The sequence below is a fragment of the Monodelphis domestica genome, chromosome 5, assembly GCF_027887165.1.
Source record: "Monodelphis domestica isolate mMonDom1 chromosome 5, mMonDom1.pri, whole genome shotgun sequence".
Classification (NCBI taxonomy): Eukaryota; Metazoa; Chordata; class Mammalia; order Didelphimorphia; family Didelphidae; genus Monodelphis; species Monodelphis domestica.
Genome location: NC_077231.1, coordinates 168,713,187 through 168,732,030, shown reverse-complemented (window position 1 = coordinate 168,732,030; position 18,844 = coordinate 168,713,187). Strand labels below are relative to the sequence as shown.

The 18,844-nt window shown below is 32.7% G+C and overlaps 1 protein-coding gene across 11 annotated transcripts in view; it reads left to right on the top strand.

The window, feature by feature from the left end:
* Positions 1-18,844, top strand: part of SRPK2 (SRSF protein kinase 2) — a 344,030-nt gene that overhangs the window by 159,192 nt on the left and 165,994 nt on the right. For 2 of the 11 annotated variants that reach the window (XM_007504081.3, XM_056800878.1), the window contains exon 2: positions 4,757-4,820. The exons of the other annotated variants lie outside the window; for them this stretch is intronic. In XM_007504081.3, coding sequence (XP_007504143.1) covers positions 4,783-4,820 — 38 coding nt within the window. In that variant the 5' untranslated portion in view covers positions 4,757-4,782. The remainder of the gene's footprint in view (positions 1-4,756; positions 4,821-18,844) is intronic. 11 annotated transcript variants of the gene reach the window in all.

Sequence of the window (18,844 nt, the reverse complement as noted above, 5' to 3'; positions counted from 1 at the left end):
AAGCAATCTGATATAGATTTTTACATGTGTAATTATGTAAAATATTTTTCTCTATTAGTTATTTTGTTGAAGAGATCCCAAATGAAAAAAGAAGAAAAAATGAAACATAGTATGTTTCTGTCTGCATTCAGACTGCATCAGTTCTTTATCAGATGGCAGATGGCATTTTTCATCATGAATTTCTATGATTGTCTTAGATCACTGTATCACTGAGAATAACTAGAACATTCATAGTTTATCATCAAGAAATATTGCTGCCACTATGTATACTGTTCTTCTGGTTCTGTTCACTTTACTTTGCATCAGTTCATTCAAATCATTCAGATTTTTCTGAAACCATCCTGCTCGTCATTTCTTAATAGCATTATAGTATTCCATTATTATCATATGCCACATTTATGTTCAGCCATTCCCCAACTGATGAACAATCCTTCAATTTCCAGTTCTTTGTTACCTAATAAAGATTTGCAATAAATATTTTTGTACAGATAGCCCCCTCTTTTTAAATTTCTGAAATATAAGGAGTAATGGTATTGATGACTCAAAGGGCATGCACAGTTTTAGAATCAAAAGATATTTTTCCTACAGCACTGGTCTGACTATATAATTTCTCTGTTTTTTGTTTGTTTTCTATTGCATCTAGGATCAAATACAATCTACAGTCTCTCTGCAGTTTAATTTTTCAGATTTATTCACATAATTCTCTTTTTTATATTCTGGTCCTGCCAAATTGGGCATATTTTTCTTCACACATGACACTCCATATCTAATTTCTGTTCCTTTGTAGTGGGTATTCCCCCTTTGACTGGAATACATTCCCACTTTAATTCTACTTAGAAACCCTTGCTTCCTTCAGACATAGCTTAAGTACAACCTCCTACAAAAGCCGTTTTCTTGATTTCCTTTTCTCCTCATCCATAGCTGCTTCTAGGCCCCTCCTCCATATGCTGTATTTACTTTCTATGTAGTTTACATGTACTTATGTATACAGGTTTCCCTTCATAGAACATAAACTCCCCAAGGGCAGGGATTATTTTGTTTTTGTTCTTGTCCCACCAGGATTTCTTAATGGCTTGGGCTAATTATCTCACTTGTTAAAGTGTTTGGGCCAAATAATCTTTGAGTCTTCCTTCTAACTTCAAGATTTTAAGTACTCATATCTATACAATCAGTAATATTTTCTTCTTTAGCCATAAAAAATTATATGGTTCTAAAATTGTCTAACTGGGTAATTAATACCAAAGAAATGAGCTAAGACAGAAATTCAAGCTATGTTTTTGGCAAAGTGTAATATGAATGGTGCAATGTATAGGAGTGGCTACAAAGAATATGCAGACATATGCATGATTAGCATCTTTGTATTTGGGGGTATTCCAGAGTACTCATTTTTTCTTGAGGGACACCATAATGAAAACATCATATACCAATGAATCACTGCATAGCCACATGTGTTGATTGGACTTTCCTGAGTAATTAGAGCTCTTGTTGGTTTTTAGTTTCCCAAAATATGGAATACTTATTGCCATGGTGAGATCATTATGATTACATGCTAGGTTAGGTAGCATGAATTTTAGGTGAGAGTTTTTCTTTGTAGCATTTGTGTTAGGTTGTTAAGAATTACAGTATGACTATGACACCCCCCACACCCACACACCCACATACACACACCCATAGGCCTTTACATTTTTTAGTCAGGATCAGGGAGGGTCTGGATTATAGTTTTATTGTTGCAGGGAGCTAGCCTAAGGCAAGAAAATTTCTTCTACAAGTGCAGAACTAAAACTTCTGTAATTTTTAATTTTATTGATTTGTCTGAGGCACTTAGAGATTGAGTGACTTGCTTAGGGTCACAAAGCCCCTTTGTTTCAGAGGCAGAATTTGAACCTAGCAATGGATCTCATTCTGTTTTATATGTTTCTAATCTATGCTTTTGTTTCTCATGAGGTGTTCTTTTCTTATGAATGGTCTAGGCTCTGGACTCAGAGGTGACTGTATTACTCCTCTGGGGACCAGGGCCCCAAAAGAAGAGGGAAGTAGGCTTTTTCATATACTGTCTAGTTCCAATCTGTCTCCAACCCCAGCCTGTTCCAGAAAAAACTCTGAAATGAAAATTAAGTATGACAGTCTAGTGTCTCCTTATAAAATAACAGAGTCCTTTCTAAAAAAGGTATTCGAAGTAACTAGGTATTAGATACAGGACAGTTATTTAATTGCTCTATCCCCCACCCCACCCCAAAAGAAATATTCTAAACAAAAGACTAAGAAGCACAAGTCAACAAATAACGTTAACAAATAATTAAAATGTGAAACAGTATCCCTTTACTAATATAGTACTATATGGGAAATGTAAAAAGTACTTTGTAGGACTGTTCAACAGATAGTTCATTTTCATTTCAGATCCGTACTGTACCAGAAACTCAAAAATCCAGTTCTTTTGGCTAGCTAGGCATAGTTCCTTAATCTTTTCAGCTGTAGGATTTCTGGCAGTAGTGCCCTTCTGAGAATTGTTCTGAACATTACCTACTAGGCAACCAGCCCCCTTTGCTTCTTGGATTTAGCTATAACTGAAAAGGAACTAGGGAAAAAATATAGGATCTTTTTTTGGTAACCTGGACTCAAGGAGTGACATCCAAAACAGAAGACACAACCAGGGATTCGTGGTGGTGTTTCAGTTTTGCCTAGGCAAGTACATATTATTTCTTTCATGTAATTGCAGTTACCATTGCCAGGAGTTTGGTGGCACAGAAGGTGTAGGTAGGATGGGGTAAAGAAAGGTACTTTAAGCCTAAGAGGCTATATATTGAAAGAGATTCTGGAAACTGTGTCTCCTTGCTCCTTGCTTGTACATAACCCATGTACTGGATTCAGTGGGCTCAATTGTCAAACATCTTTAACATGCACTGGGTTATGGGAATACTTGAAGAACAAACCAGAGGCCTTTGGTCATGCTTGCCCTTCAGTAATGGGCTAGAATGTATTCCTCCCTATTGAACATTTTATACATATATGTTAATGTGCCCTCTGCCTCTGCACAGGAGATCAGGAATTTTCCTGATGATGCCAGTTGCACCTATTTTATAGATACATATAACCTTTCACCTTTATCAGAATTTTAAAAATGCTAATTTAAAATGTTTGACCTTAATATTTTTGAAGTTATACATAGTCATTGTCTTGAAAGTGAAAGGAAACTTGGGTATTTTTATTAGGAAAAGTAATTGCAAAAATAGCTGAATTTAAATTTATATTCCTGAATTTTAGTGCTCTATATATAGGAAATTCTTACACTTTTGTAATAATTTTAATTATTTCCCCATTACCCCCAAATCTTTTAGCCTTCTCTCATCCCTGCTTTTCAGAAAATATTTTATTGAGATATATAAATTGAAGAAAATATTTTTTATGATTAATTGAATTTTTAGTTTGTGATTTTCATATTATGAAAACACACTTTGCTATTTCAGAGGAAAATTATTTTGTGTCCTTAGAGAGTTGCTTGGCGGCCCTGAGAGGTTAAGTGACTTGTACGTGGTTTCACAGTATATGTAAAAAAAAGTGATATCTAGCTATGCATATATAATAATATATTAAAATTCAATACATAACATAATTATTCACCAAACCCAAGCATTTATATTTATAAGTATTTATATTCTGTACATCCTCCTTCCCCATATATATGCAGTTCATTTATTTTCTATATATATGTCAGTAGATACAGCTTTATATATATATATATATATATAGAAAAAATAAATAGAAATATACTTACCCACATAGATATGTAACATATACACATACAGACAAAATAAATTGCATCTATATTACATATGCACAAAGCTATATGTACTTAAATATTTAGGCATGCTTGAATTCAGTGAATTTCTTGCCAAGACCATTGTAGGGTTTTTTTGCCTTTCTTTCTCATAATTCGTATTCTCTACCTATTCTTTTCCAATTCATAATCAGGAATTATCTTTAAATAAAATTGAACCAGCTTTTACTTTTCTCTTCTGGATAGCATTGCCAAGCTTTTCCTAAAAGGCAAAGTATAATATATCAGCTCATTTACTTGGTCTTCCTGTTCTCTGGTAACTGTATTGAACCAGGAGGAGGGGTTACGATTCTTAAAGTATAAAATTAGAAATAATTCAACTGGTATGTTTGGAACTTCTACACTGTACATATTTTTAATTGTGAACAAAGAGTGAACTCTAACCCTTGTTTATCTTTTATTTTTTTAATCTATAAATTGGAATACTGATTTAATATTTCATTCTTAAGCAACAGAAATGATTCACAGAGCCATATTTTTCAGACCTTGTGAAATGGAGGAAGCTTAGGGATGAATATATGCTTGTTCCTGTTTGGAACTTAATTACTAATGGTCTCTGGGAGCTATTTGATTGAGTCTTTGCATAATTTACAATATGTCCTTTGAATTTAAATTTGTTGAAGCCAGAATTATCTTGTAAATTTAATTCAGTTCAACCTTAAAAAAGAAAACACCCCTCTGCTTAAAGGAAATGGTACTTCCTGCTTTCATAAACAGTCATGTGCATAGTTTAGCAAGGCCTGATGCCTCTGGAGCTTTTTTCCTTTATAGCACCATTGAATCACAGTCTTTACAGAAGTACTGCGAATCTTGTGGCCTCATTCTGAACAAAAGGGATTAGAGAAGAAAAATCTCTTGATAAAAGACTTTGGATAGCAAGGGCAGGCAATCTTGGTTGTGAATATTTTCTGATTTTTCCAGAAATCAAGCAGAAGATTGAGCTGCTGATGTCAGTTAACTCTGAGAAGTCGTCCTCTTCAGAAAGGTACAGCTACATCTCTTGCATGAACAATTAATGGTGTAGCACTACTAAGAAGCAAGCCAGTATATTTTTTTCTTGTCAAGTTTGATATAATGTATTTTTTGTATGCTGGTTATTGTTCTATATTTCTATAGGTTAAGCTATTCTTTATTTGCAAAATACTATGGATTTTTTTCAAGTAGTAAAGTCTAATTAGCTGCAGTATGCAAATCACTATATAGCATACTGCTGGTTTATGGGTAGCAGTCATTGAAATCTTTAAAAAAAATTTTCAAGGATAAAGAATTCCTTGGTTTCTTAAAAAAATTGCCTATATTGGATTTTTTTTCTTCCTTTATTTTTAGGGAGTTGACACACAATTACTAAGGTTATCTGTTAAATTTAGGTTGAAAAAATTGAATTTTTTATTCTGTTAAACATGTTGTTATATGGAAAGGGAGTGCCCTTTGTAAATAGCTTAGGAATTGCAAACCCACAGGATTAGTCACATTTGGTGAGATAGATATGATGCTTCTTCAAGTCTGTGCTAGGAAATGGAACAGTCACTGCATGCAGTAATGGTTCATGCCTGCAGGTAAGGACAAAATGACTCAGAAGTATTTTTAAAGCAATTATTTTATCTGTCAATCAAATGATTATACTTTTAAGTAGATATTTCATGTTTACTTAGTATTTTGCTATATGAAGGAGAATCAAGAAATTTTTCTTTTGGAACTGAAATAAACCTGTAATGATTATCTTGGTATAAAAAATAACAAAAAGGATTTACTACTGTTTAACAGAAATCTATTTATATTAAAGTGTTACATACTAAGAATTTTGAAGAAGTTATGTTTTTCCTTTATCATATTTAATTATTATATATTGAATAATGACATTTTACAGTAGGGTTTCAGGCTGGATTTTTGGGGCAGTAAAATTATATGTTTTTGCATATTTTTAAAAAACTGCAGAAACATAAGTAGTTTAATTTATAATTAAAACAGTAAAATATCTTAGGCAAAATTCTCAGATATATTCATAAAACAGATTTAATTTAATGAAGTAATATATAAAGAGCAGTCTATTAGACAAAATGATCACTTCAAATGAATTAATTAGTAGATCAAGGAGGTGGTATGTGACCTTAGACTTAGATACTGCATACACATTTCTTATGTGATTAAAAATATAGCTGAGTAAATACAGAAAATGGTGGGAATTTTGTTGTCCTTTTCTGGAGATTAGAGTTAATGATTTTTTCCTAAAATAAAGACATTTCAGAAGGTTTGGGTTTTTTGCACATCTTTCACTTCAGGTTTGTGGCTAGCCATAAAATGCTAAACATTTGATATTTTGAGGACAAAAACAGTCTTATGTCCTGTGACTGTGTTGTCAGTAAAATGGTGGTGATGAGAGGATATGAAGATTGGGGGGGGGGGCGGCTCAGTAGTGAGGAAGACAGGTGCAAACTGTTATAGAGCTTTGGATAATAGGAATAGGGTTTATGATTGGTTGATACTGATAACAGTTAATATATTATCTTTTTTAGAGTAGCATAAGTTCTTTAAAGAAACTTGCTGAATAGAGTGAATGTTATTGAGGGAGAAATCAGGCATGGCTGAAATATTTCTAGGTTAAGTATATTGTTGGAAAAGAAAGTGTTCAAAAATAATTTGGTGACTCACTAATTTATATTACTGCCCAGTGTCTTATGGTAATCTTGGGGAAAGAGAGAAGCTCGTGGTTATTATTAAGTTTAGAAATTAATCATAATGCATATACTGTAACTTGGGAGATAATTTTCCTAGAGCTGTTTTTAAAAATTGTTGGATAAAATAGTGTTTTTGGCAAATGCTTTCATAAAAGCACATTTAATAGGTCAATAAACTGAAAATAAAGTAGTCTGTAATTGTTCTAGATTCCATATTAAATATAATTTTATGATCAGATCTTCTGGTCTGTCAGATTTATTTTCAAGCATTTGCAGTGGAAAAAAAGGAAACAGGAATGAGTAAAGGAAATCTAGATAAAGATCAGGTGAATTTTAAGTGTTTTACTTCATGTAAAAATAAGGAAATTCAGATTAGAAACTCTTTAATGATATACTGTGCCTAGGAATTTTATAGCTTAAACTGTTCTATAGGGCTATCTATAAAACATTTCATAATTGTATTTCTCTTTTTTCTTTACTTTTAGAGTACAAATATTTTTGAGTTTAATTCCTTGCTTTAATAGTTTTGATTTCTAAGTTGATAGTGTTGGAGATAAGGCATTAGTCTTAAAGGCAGTTATGTTTAGAATTTAGTAATGCTTCTTTTGTGTATATATTGAGAGGGATAGTGATAAAATTTTTGACTTTTTGAAGGAGATTCAAGCCATGGTGATTCTTTGAAGATAAGGATAATTTTTTATTATTGAAATGAAGAGATTAACACCCTCAAACATTAACTTTTTTGGTATGAAATATGGAATTTACTGCATCATTGTTTTTCTTCCACAAATTTTAACTTACTTGGATGGATTGCTAGCATTGAGGAAAGTAGGTGGAAATGGAATTAGTTGTAGCTGAGAAATAATTAGAGAAGAAACTTGTTTTTCTCATTTTTTAAAAAGAACTATCAGATGTTTTTAGAAAGCAAATTTTTAGATGTTTTCTTTTCCCTAGCATCTCATTGCTTCTTATTCTTCACAATACTGATTTTTTTTTTAAAGACAAAAAAGAGATATAATCCACCACAGTTGTGGCTGTCTGCTTTCTGCAAAGGGGTTGAGGTGTCTTCTTTGTTGTTCTTGTTCTTGGTAATTTTGCAGCATTTACTTTTGTTTTTTGGTCATTTTTCTGCTTACACTGTTGTGTTCATTATATGGATTTTTTTTTGACTTTGCTGACTTTACCCAGGATCAGTTTGGATATGTCTTTCCATGCTTCTCTATATTCATTACATATGTCAATTTTTTCAATATAGTAATATTCCGCACTTTCCATCACTTTAGCCATCCCCTAATGCAATTAGCATCCAGTTTGTTTCCAGTTATTTGCTATAATCAATTGTTGCCTCACATATGTGTTTGTATGTCTGTATATAGGTCTGTGTGTATGTAGATCTGTATACACACATGTGTTTTTAGGGAAATGATTTTTTTCCCCTTACATGTGGCTAAGGAGGATGCTGGGGAATCAGTCCTTATGCTTAGTCATATATATGTATATAGCCATATATATGTATATATATATTCATACACACATATATACATATAGAGAGACACATATGTTTATGAAACAACAATTTTGATATATGTGTATATACACCCCCACATATTTTTTTGGTATATGTATTGACCTTAATATCAGTGGTCTCCTTTTGGTATAAGTTTCATAGTATAATCTCTGGTTCAAAGATCATATTAATTTTAGTCACTTGATTTGTATAATTTGCTTTCCAAAATGGTTGTACAGATTTACAGCTTTGCCAATAATGCACTGTAAAGTTTATTTTCCTATAATTCCTCAAACATTAAATATTCTCATATTGTATAGTTTTTGTCAATCTGCATGGTATGCCATGTGCGAATTTCTTAGACTTGTCTTGATTTTAATTTCTCTTATTAGTTATTTAGAATACTCTTTCATATGCTTCTTAATGATTAGACTTCTTTTGATAACTTGATGTTTTTTGATTCTTTATCTATTGGGTAATTGATTTTGATTATATGTGTTTTGTGCGCATATATAAATATCTATATGTATATATGTATTAATTGTCCATGTATGGACATGTATGGTTTGGATGCTAAACCCTTTATTTTCCCATACTTGACTGCTTCCTTTCTTATCCTAGGTACATTAATTTTGTTTATATAGAAACTTTTCAACTAATGTAATCATTTATTTATTATACCTGTAGTAATTGCCTCTCTTTTCTTGGTTAAGAATTATTTACTGCCTCATGTAGGGAGGAGGTGAGGGAAGGAAGGAGAGAATCTGAATCATAAAATGCCAGATAACAGTTGTTAAAAATTATTTGTACATGTAATTTTAAAAAATTCTCTTCCTATAGCTATGAAAGTATAACTCTTGCCTTCTCATTTTTTTATGGAATGATTTTTAATATCAAGATCAGGTATCTATTTATAATGTATTGTGTGATGGTGTAAGGTGTTAGTCTAAGCCTAATTTCTACTAGACTACTATCCACTTTCCTCAAAAGATTTTGTCAAATATGTAGTCCTTCCCTAAGTATTTTATGTCTTCTGGCTATTGAACACTGGATTATTGAATTCCATCTGATTTTCCCTTGTCTATTTTGTTATCAAACTTTCTGTTTATAAACTAATATTACATAGTTTTGATCAGGTTATAGATAATACTTTGGTATTAAAGGAATTATATCAGTAACTTTAAATGTGAATATTTTCAGTATAAAGTCTAAACATTTCAAGTTTTGCTTCAGAATTATCCCTTGTGCCAACCTCCAGCCCCCAATCTTCCCTCATAGCAAAGAAACACTATTAAGTTAGACAAAATAAATCATTATACAAATCAGGGCTTAAAGCTCCTGCAACATTTTGTAACTATTGCCCACATCTCTCTACCATCAACAGTGAAGTATGTGATAAATCATGATTGATCAATGCCTTACTCGAAAATCTTTTAGTTTAAAAAAATTATGATTAATGTTGATATTGTTCACTTGGTTCTGCTTAATTTCTTTATTCCACAATCGATAATAAAAGTTTCCCCAAATATTTATGACTTATTTTATTCATTAGTTTGTTCTACCATTTCTCAAATGATGGGGACTTACTTGGCCCACCCCAAAATGCTACTGTGATTATTTTTGGCATTTATAGCTATTGTGTTCTTTTAAACAACCCTTGCCTTCTGTTTTAGAACCAATACTGTGTAGGTTTGAAAACAGAAGAGAGGTCAGGGCTAGGCAATGGGAGTTAAGTGACTTGCCTAGGATAACACAGGTAGGCAGTATCTAAGGTCAGATTTCAACCCAGCACTGCTCATCACCAGGCCACATAGCTGCGCTTCATTGTGTTTGTTTTTGATATCCTTTGATTATATACCTAATAGTTTTTTCTCTTGGTCAAGTGAATAAATTATACTTTCTTTGTAGTTAATTTGGTGTGATACAAATTATATAATACTTTGAGCTCTTCATAGCTCTATTAGTGGTGTATTGATTTATTTTTCAAAAGTTAAAATTAAAAATATATGTATCATAGCATTTGTGTACATGAAGCCAAACAAATATTTCCACATTAATAATTTTGTAAAAAAAATAGCAAGAAGAAGCAGGAAAAAGAAAAAAATTTGCCTCAGTCTAGACTCAAGGTCCATCAGGTCTCTAGAGATGGAACTTCTTTTTTTTTCATGATCAGAGTAAAGTCTTTCACACTAGATTTTTTTTAACACTATTGCTTTTTTCTGTGTACAATGTTTTCTTGATTATGCTTACTTCACTTTGTATCGGTTCATAGAAGTCTTTTTAGATTTTTTTGAAATTATCCTCATCATTTTTTAAAGTACAGTAATAGTCCGTCACTATAATATGTTATAACTTGTTCAGCGTTTTCCTAATTGCTAGGTCACCACAAGAAAATCTGCTATAAATGTTCTTGTACATATTGGTCTTTTAACTTTTTCTTTACTCTCTTCCTAGTGAAGAATTAATAGTAGCAATGCTGGGTCAAAAGGTATGCAAAGTATGCCCTTTGGGCATAATTCTAAATAAAACTCCTGAATGGTGGGACTAGTTCATAGTTTCACCAGTGTTTATATTTTTCTACATCCCTGCCAGCATTTGTCATTTTCCTTTTCTGTCATCTTAGCCAATTTAATGGGCATGAGTTGTTACATCAAAGATGTTTTAATATTAATTTCTCTAATTATTTGTGATTTGGAGCATTTTTTATGTAAATATTGATAGAATTTATTTTCTCTTCTGATAACTGCTCCTTTAATATACTTTGACCATTTATCAACTGGGGAATATATTTTATTTTTATACATGTGGGTCAGTTCTCTATATATTTGAGAAAAGAGACCTTATCATGAAAATTTTTTTTTGTAGACCCCTCACCCCCTTCCCTTTCAATTTTGGCTACATAAGTTTTGTTAATGCAAAAGCTTTTGAATTTAATGTTCTCCCTCCCATGAAATTCTCTTTCTCTTGTATGGTCTTGAACTGTTCTAACCATAGATAAGACAGGGAATTTTCTCTTTGTCCTCCTAATTTGCTTCTGGTATCCTCCTTTATATTTTTAAATCATGTACTCATTTTGAGCTTATTTTGTTTTGCAGGGTGAGATGTAGAGCTATTCCTATTTTCTGACTTCTGCTTTACTATTTTCTATGTGATCTTTTTTTGAGCAATGAGTTCTTGACCCTATTGTTGAGATCTTTGGGTTTATCAAACAATTGGTTACTGTGCTCATTTCCTTCAATATATTGTATACCTACTCTATTCTGTTGGTCAACCACTGTATTTCTTATCTAGTGCCTGACTGTTTTAATGACTACTGCTTCATAGTAGGGTTTAAGACCTGGCGTTGTTAGGTCTTCACTTCTTTTTTTCATTATTTCTCTTGATATTCTTGACTTTTTGTTCCTCCAGATGAATTTTATTATTTTTTCTAGATTTATAAAATAATTCTTTGGTAGTTGGATTGGTGTGGCATTGAATAAGTAAACTAATTTAGGTAATATTATTACTCCTCTTATATTGGCATGGCTTACTTATGAACAATTAATATTTCTCCACTTGTTTAGTATTTGTATGAAGAGTTTTTTGTAATTGGGTTCTTATAGTTTTGAATGTGACTTAGCAGATAGACACAATTATTTTATACTGTTTTCAATTGTTTTCATTGGATTTTTCTTTCCTATTTCTTCTGGATTTTTGTGGGTAATACATAGAAATCCTGATGATTTGTTTGGTTATATTTTACTTTCTATAACTATGCCAAAGTTGATAATTGTTTTGACTAATTTTAGTTGATTTTGGGGGGTTCTTTTAGTATACCATATCATTAGCAGAAAGCAATAGTTTTGTTTCCTCATTCCTCTGTTTATTCTTTCAATTTTTTTCTTGTCTTACTGCTATAGCTAGCATTTCTAGTAGAAAAGTGAATAATTTTTGCAAAGCAAATTAGAACACAGAGAAAATGGCACTTGTTAAAATAAGTAGTTTCTATGTAAAACGAAGAGAAAACATTATTTTTAATGGAGATAAACTAGAAGCCTTCCCAATTAATTGCCATTTATACCTGTCTTCCAGTATTTTTAATAGAAATGGATATTGTATCTTGTAAAAAAATTTTTTTCTACACCTCTTGATATGTAATAATAGGATTTTTGTTGTTTTCTTATTGCTGTGCTCAGTTGTTCTTACAATTTTCCTAATATTTAACTAGCATTGTCATGGTTTATGATCTTTATATGATATATTGTGGTAATCTCCTTGACAATATTTTATTTTTAAAATTTGTTTCAGTAATAAATAGACAAATTGGTCTGTAGTTTTCTTTCTATGGTTTAGGTATCAAAATTATATTTGTGTCATAGGAAGAATTTGCTGAGACTCTTTTACCTATTTTTTCTCAAATAATTTATGTAATATCAAAATGAAGATTATTTAAAGTTTGGTATAATTCACCTATAAGTCCACTTGGAACTATTTTTTTTGTTTGTTTTGTTTTAGGGAAATCATTTATGGCTTTTTAATTTCTTTTTTGTAAGATATGACTATTTAAATATGTCTTTTCCTCTTCTGCTAATCTGGGCAATTTATAATTTTGTATATGTTCATCCATTTAATTTAAATTATTAGTTTTATTGGCACAAAGTTGGGCAAAATAGCTCCTAATGCTTTAATTTTGTATTCATGAGTTATGATTCCACTTTTACTTTTGAGGCTGCCAATTTGTTTTTCATCTTTTAAAAAATCAAATTAGTTAAGGGTTTATTTATTTTATTCTTTTTTCCATTAAAATCAGCTTCGTGCTTCATTATTTTGTTGGATAGTTTTAAATTTTTCATTGAGATTTTCTGTCACCATAGTACATTAAAGCTCTTTTTTTTTTATGGTTTGTTCATATTCCTAGCCTATTTCTTGACTTTCTACTGATCATTTTGGTGGGGGTGGGAGTATATCTGTCCTGAGTTTTGTCTGTTTTGTCCTTCTGCTTTCACAGCTTGATCTGAGGGTCTATAGATTTTTTGTATCTACAAAGTGATATAATCCACAGAGAAGTCTGGTAACAGCCCTCTTAATCCTTATTCAGGAAGGGACCTTGCTACCATATGATTCTTTCCACTCTTTTCTGCTATGGAACTGCAATCTGGAAATGAGTAAGAGATAACAGAGCTGCCAAATAATACCTGACCTTACTTTCAGTGCTAGAACAGTTTTCAAGATCTCTTTCTAAACCACCATCTGTGGATACTGGTGCTGCTGCTCCTTTAACACTGCTTCCCACCACTTTTGTTTACTGCTTTCACCACTCTATACCACTTCTATAGCACCATGCTCCTGACCAGTCCCTCCTGTGTTTGCAGACCTTTTTCTAGCTTCCTAAACTACCCTGGACTCGTGACTTTAAAAAAAAAATATTAAAACCCTTATCTTCCATCTTAGAATCAATACTGTGTAATTGGTTCCACGGCAGAAGAGCACCAAGGGCTTGGCAGTGGGAGTTAAGTGACTTGCCCAGGATCACACAGCTAGGAAATGCCTGAGGTAAAATTTGATCCCAGGACCTTCCATCTCTAGGCCTGGCTCTCAATCCACTAAGCCAACTAGCTGCCCTCTCACTGTGACTTTTAATTGTTTTTTATGCTCAGAAACCTTTTTAGTCTTTTCTGTGGTCATTTCATTGGAAAGTGTTAGGGAGAAGGTTTGATAGTTTTGACCTTCTACTCTACTATCTTGGCTGACTTTTCAGTGTATTCTTTTTCATTCATTATTCATTCATTAGTAAAGAGCATCCCACTTTCTTTTTATAGAAACTAGGGAACCTTGGCATGGTCTCTTGTCTCCAGAAGCCTAGAATCTGAGAGACCAAGAATCAAGTATTGTTATTTCCTTCTACCAAAAAAAAAAGAGTGAGTTGGTAATGGAGTTTTAAGGTTATTTTTTGTTACTACCTTACAAAGATATTATTTGTAATATTAGGAAATATATAATGAAAAATTTGCAAATTTTTAAAAAAGGGATGAAAACAGCATAGGCCAGTGGAGTTTCTCTTAAATTGTCTCAAATTAGGATGGAAATTAGGTTTTATTTTCTTTTGGCAATAGCCATTGACTCACACAGTGGTTGAAATGGAGTGGCATTATAGATCTTTAAAAATGATGATTTTATGTCATATCACATTTAAAAAAAGACACAGAAGCCAAAGAAGTTCATGTTTATGTTTCAGTGAGATACTAGGCAGGTCATTATCCTCCTTAATCTATTCTAGATATACCACTTATCAAATATTTTATTTAATTCTAGGTTCCACTTTTTAGCAAGTATATTAATATTCAAAGGAGGATAGCTAGGTTGATAAAGGACCTAGAAATCATGTTGTCAGATAATGAGCTGAATATTGGAGAGAAACTTAGCTTGAAGACAAGAAGGCTTAGGTTGGGTATTGTAGTAATTTTCATTTATTTAGAGACAATCCATGTGAATTGAAAATAGACTTGTCCTGTTTAGGTACTGAGGTTGGAACTAGGAATAATGGTTAAGAAAATGAGTAAATTTAGGCTTAATAAGTTTTTTGGAAATGCTGTTAGCACTTTCTAAAAATTAAATAGCGGAGAGAGGGCAGATCTTCCATTCTGAAAGACTCGGGCTCAAATCCTTCTTCCAAAATGTGGTAGCTTTGTGAACATGTACAAGTCACTTCATTTTTCAACATCTTAGTAACTCACTAAGTTACTATGTTTTACACCAGAAATCCCTTACATCAGAAATCATAATTTTGAACCAAAAAAATTAGGGATAATTTGGGAGTGACATTCATTTAGAGGTAAGAGAAAGGCAATATGATGATGCCTTTCAATAGATGAAAATCTACTGTAGGTATTTACACAATTGAATTTCATAGGATCATAGACCTGGAGTTGGAAGGGATCTAGTAGCCTAACCACTTCTTTTTACAGATATATAAATATGAAACCTAGAGAAGTAAATGACTTGCCTAGGTAATAGATAATTTACCTAGTTTTTTTTTTTACTTCAAATTCAGTGCTCTTTCCATTTATTATGTTAGCACTTTAGTTTTGTAATAAATTTTGAGGTGAAAATTAACAAAGAGAACTATATAGCTCTGTAAGTTTGAATTTGGAGTTGATTCAAAGCATATGGGATAGATGATGGTAAGTCAGGATTTAGTGGAACTGAGAGAGAGTGGGTGGAGGGAGAGACTAAGAAAATTTTACTTTACTGTGGAGGGAGGGATAAGGGTTGGTGGTGGATATGATAGAGGTGATTTAATGTGGCATTTGAAGCTAAAGATAAGGGATTTACATAAAGGGACAAACAGAAGGGATTTGAAGGAACTAATGTACTATGAGTACAACAGACAAAATGTTAAAATTTTCATCAAATTTTTAATTGCTTGAATGAGATTGATACTGTTGGGTGGTAGAGAGAAGATCATTCTAGTATAACTAAGATGTAGATGAATACTTTTACTAAAATTACTGATTAAGAAATTCTTATTTATATATCTTTGCAGTATGGAAATACTCTTTTATTCTGTCCAGTTCTATCAGTGGAGCATATTCCCTTGTATGTTTTACCAAGCTGAAAAGGCTTCGAGTGCACGTTTTAGGACACATATAGCCACATATACACACATGTAGATCTATAACCCACACATATATATATATGGGCACATATGGCACATATATAATAGGTATATGTACATAATATGCATACACACAGAGTATATGTATGTGTAATTTTTTTCCCCAATTGAGGACTTTACTATCTAAGTTCAGTGAGGTTTGTCAACATGAAATTTTGCCTACCAGGTATTTGATCTTTTTCTGTCTACCCATGAAGACCCTTTACTAGGCATAGAGTTGTAGTTAATTGAAATGGTAGGTAAAGTACACCCACTGAAGCAATCCCCAATCTTTGATGTTAGAAGACAAAATTAAAATTCAATAAACTTTTCTTCAGCATCTATTGTGTATAGGACATTCATTATACTAAGCATTGAAAATTCAGTAATATATATAATATGTATATTTTCAAGGGGATTGTAACATAATAGCAAAGATATGTGTTTGTGTGTGTGTGTAAGTAATATGATAAATATGATAGAAGGGAGAAAGAGAGAAGTATAAAAGATAGGCCCAGGACAAGTGCTGTAAGAAATCTGAAAAGATATCACTCTCACCTGACTGCTATCTGAGTTAGTCTTGGAAGGGGAAGAATTCCAATAGTCTGAAATGGAAAGGCCTCAAGGTCCCCTTCTGGGCATCAGGGACAGTATGAAAAAGTATGACAGGATAAGGCAGGATGAAAACAGAGAATAGAAAGTAGTTCAATTTGACTAAATGTGATGTACATACAAACAAATAATGTGTGAATTTAATATACATTTGTGCCTTTCCTTTTAGAAAGGAAAGTTTTAAAAATCCATTTCCATCTTAGGTCCTAGACCCACCCTTTGATTGGCCATGCATGTGGTCTTATGACTCCCTAGTGTTCTGAAAGATGCTTGTCTCTTGTCTCATGTGACTCCTGGTGTCTGGAAGAGTGGCCTATGATTTAGACTGAGGTTAAGTTTATCCAACCAGGGAGACTCAGAAGAAGTGATCTCACTGGGGTTATAATATAGGGATTGAGGAAGCCACAAATCTTTCCCTCTGGGGACTTGCTTGGTGGGGCATTTTGCTCACACCCTTGGCTAGGAAGCAGTGGGAGTAAATCTCGTAGGTAAGCAGTGAACTCTAATTAACCAGGCCCTGCCATGTGAATAGGTGCCTTTTCTCTTCCAACTCATTTTTATTGCCTAATAAATAATTATAAATTGATATACAGTTTCCAGAGAATTTAAATCCCAACAGTCATATGGAATAGACCTGGAAATAGTTTGGAACCAAAATATGGAAGGCTATGCCTGCTAACATCAGGAACTTTATTGGTAGACATTATTGAAATAACAAAAGTTTTTTTAAAGAAGTGTTATAGTTAGATTGGATGTTATGAAGATTAATTGGGCACCGGTATGAAGAATAGGTTGGAGAGGGGATAAAATGGAGGTAAAAGACCAAATTGGACTGTCTTACAATCTAGGAGAGATAAACCCACTCTCGCTCAGTTCCACTAAATTCTGACTTCACCATCATTCATCCTGTATCTCAGGATGATAATAGTGAAAGTTTAAAGGAAGGGTATGGATGTCAAAATTATTATGTAAATACTAATTGACTAGACAGGGCATCTAACTAATTTGATGGAAGTAGATGGATACTGATTCTATGGCAGTTAACCTGGATGACCAGAAGAATATTACCTTTAACAAAAATTAAGATATTAAGGAATGGTATGGCATTTTTAGGGGAAGGAGATGGTGTGAAAGGGCTGACAAGAATTCTGTTGTATATAGTAAACTTTTGGATGTTTGCTGAATTAAGATAGTTTTACCCAAATAACTTCAATTTGGGGCATTTTGATTGATTTGGGAATAGCCATATAGAATATCAAAACACACTGGACATTTAAGTGTAAATTGGAGACAGAGGAATAGATTTAGAAACCATTTGAATGGAGATGATGATTGAAGCCATTTGAGTAGATTAGAGAACCAATTAAGACATTTTAGAGATATTTAAGAAATCCAAGGGGAAACATTTGGTAATGATATGAATAGCTAGTCTAAGAGAATGAAGAAAGGTACCATAGTATATTGGAATGATTACTGTTTTTGGAATTAGAAAACCTGGGTAAATTTGGGCAAGTTACTAACTTCTCTGTGTCTCAGTTTCCTCAACCTCCTCAAAGGAAATAAGGTCCGTCAAATTAACCTTTAACATCCCCTTTAAGCTTTATATCTTGAATTCTCTGGTCCTGTGGGGCTTGTGAGATCATGAAGGTCAAGGAAAAAGAGACTATCCATAAGGATAGCAATGGTTTCAAGGCTGTTATGATGTTAGGAAGGTGCCATTAGGTTGAATAATGAAGGATTTATTAGTAATTTTGAAAATTGTGGGAATGGAAGTTGGATTGCAAGGAATAAGTGGATGGTGAGGAAGTGAAGGCAGTGTGTGTACATTATCTTTCCCTGAAGTTTGAAAGAGATTCATGAGAGGATGATAATGTGAAGACTTTTATTTTTTAAGTATAAAAGAGACTAGAATATTTTGTAGGGTGAGGGAAAGGAGCTAGTAGAGAGGGAAAGATTTAACATGCATGAGGGTGATGAGGGGAGTTATTACTAGATAGTCTTAATCTTTGTAAAGTAGGAAGAGAAGATATAAAGTTAGCATATGATAAAATATAAAAATGAGCCCAAATCACCCCATAAATAGAAATGTTTCTCCTATTTTGCTGTTTAGGTAATGTTCTGCTGTCATACATTTAGACTACCTAAAATAACTATTCAAATTATTCTTTCTGATGAAAATTTATAAAATTCACTTTGGAAAAGGGAAGGAGTGGAAAGCAACTCAGCTTCAACAGAAGCAAACAAATTGTTATTGATTAGATATGTTCTAGGCAGTGCTTCCTCCTCTCCTCTTTGGAGTAAGGGGGCAGCTCATATGCAACATGAGAGTTGCAATTTGGGTTCTTGGTCTTTAAAAGGTTTACCATCACTGATCTAGGAGAAAGCAAGACCCACAGGGTTGAGACAAACATTTTTTAGTTGGATGGAGTAGAGAATTAGAATTTTAAGCTTAAGGAATTTTCTGGAAATTTCTATCCCAGACTTAGGGATATCTTAGGAATATGAGAGGGAATGCTGAAGATAATATTTGCCTATTCCAAGCCAATGTTTTATGTATAGTTGGCCTCTGAATAAAACAAATA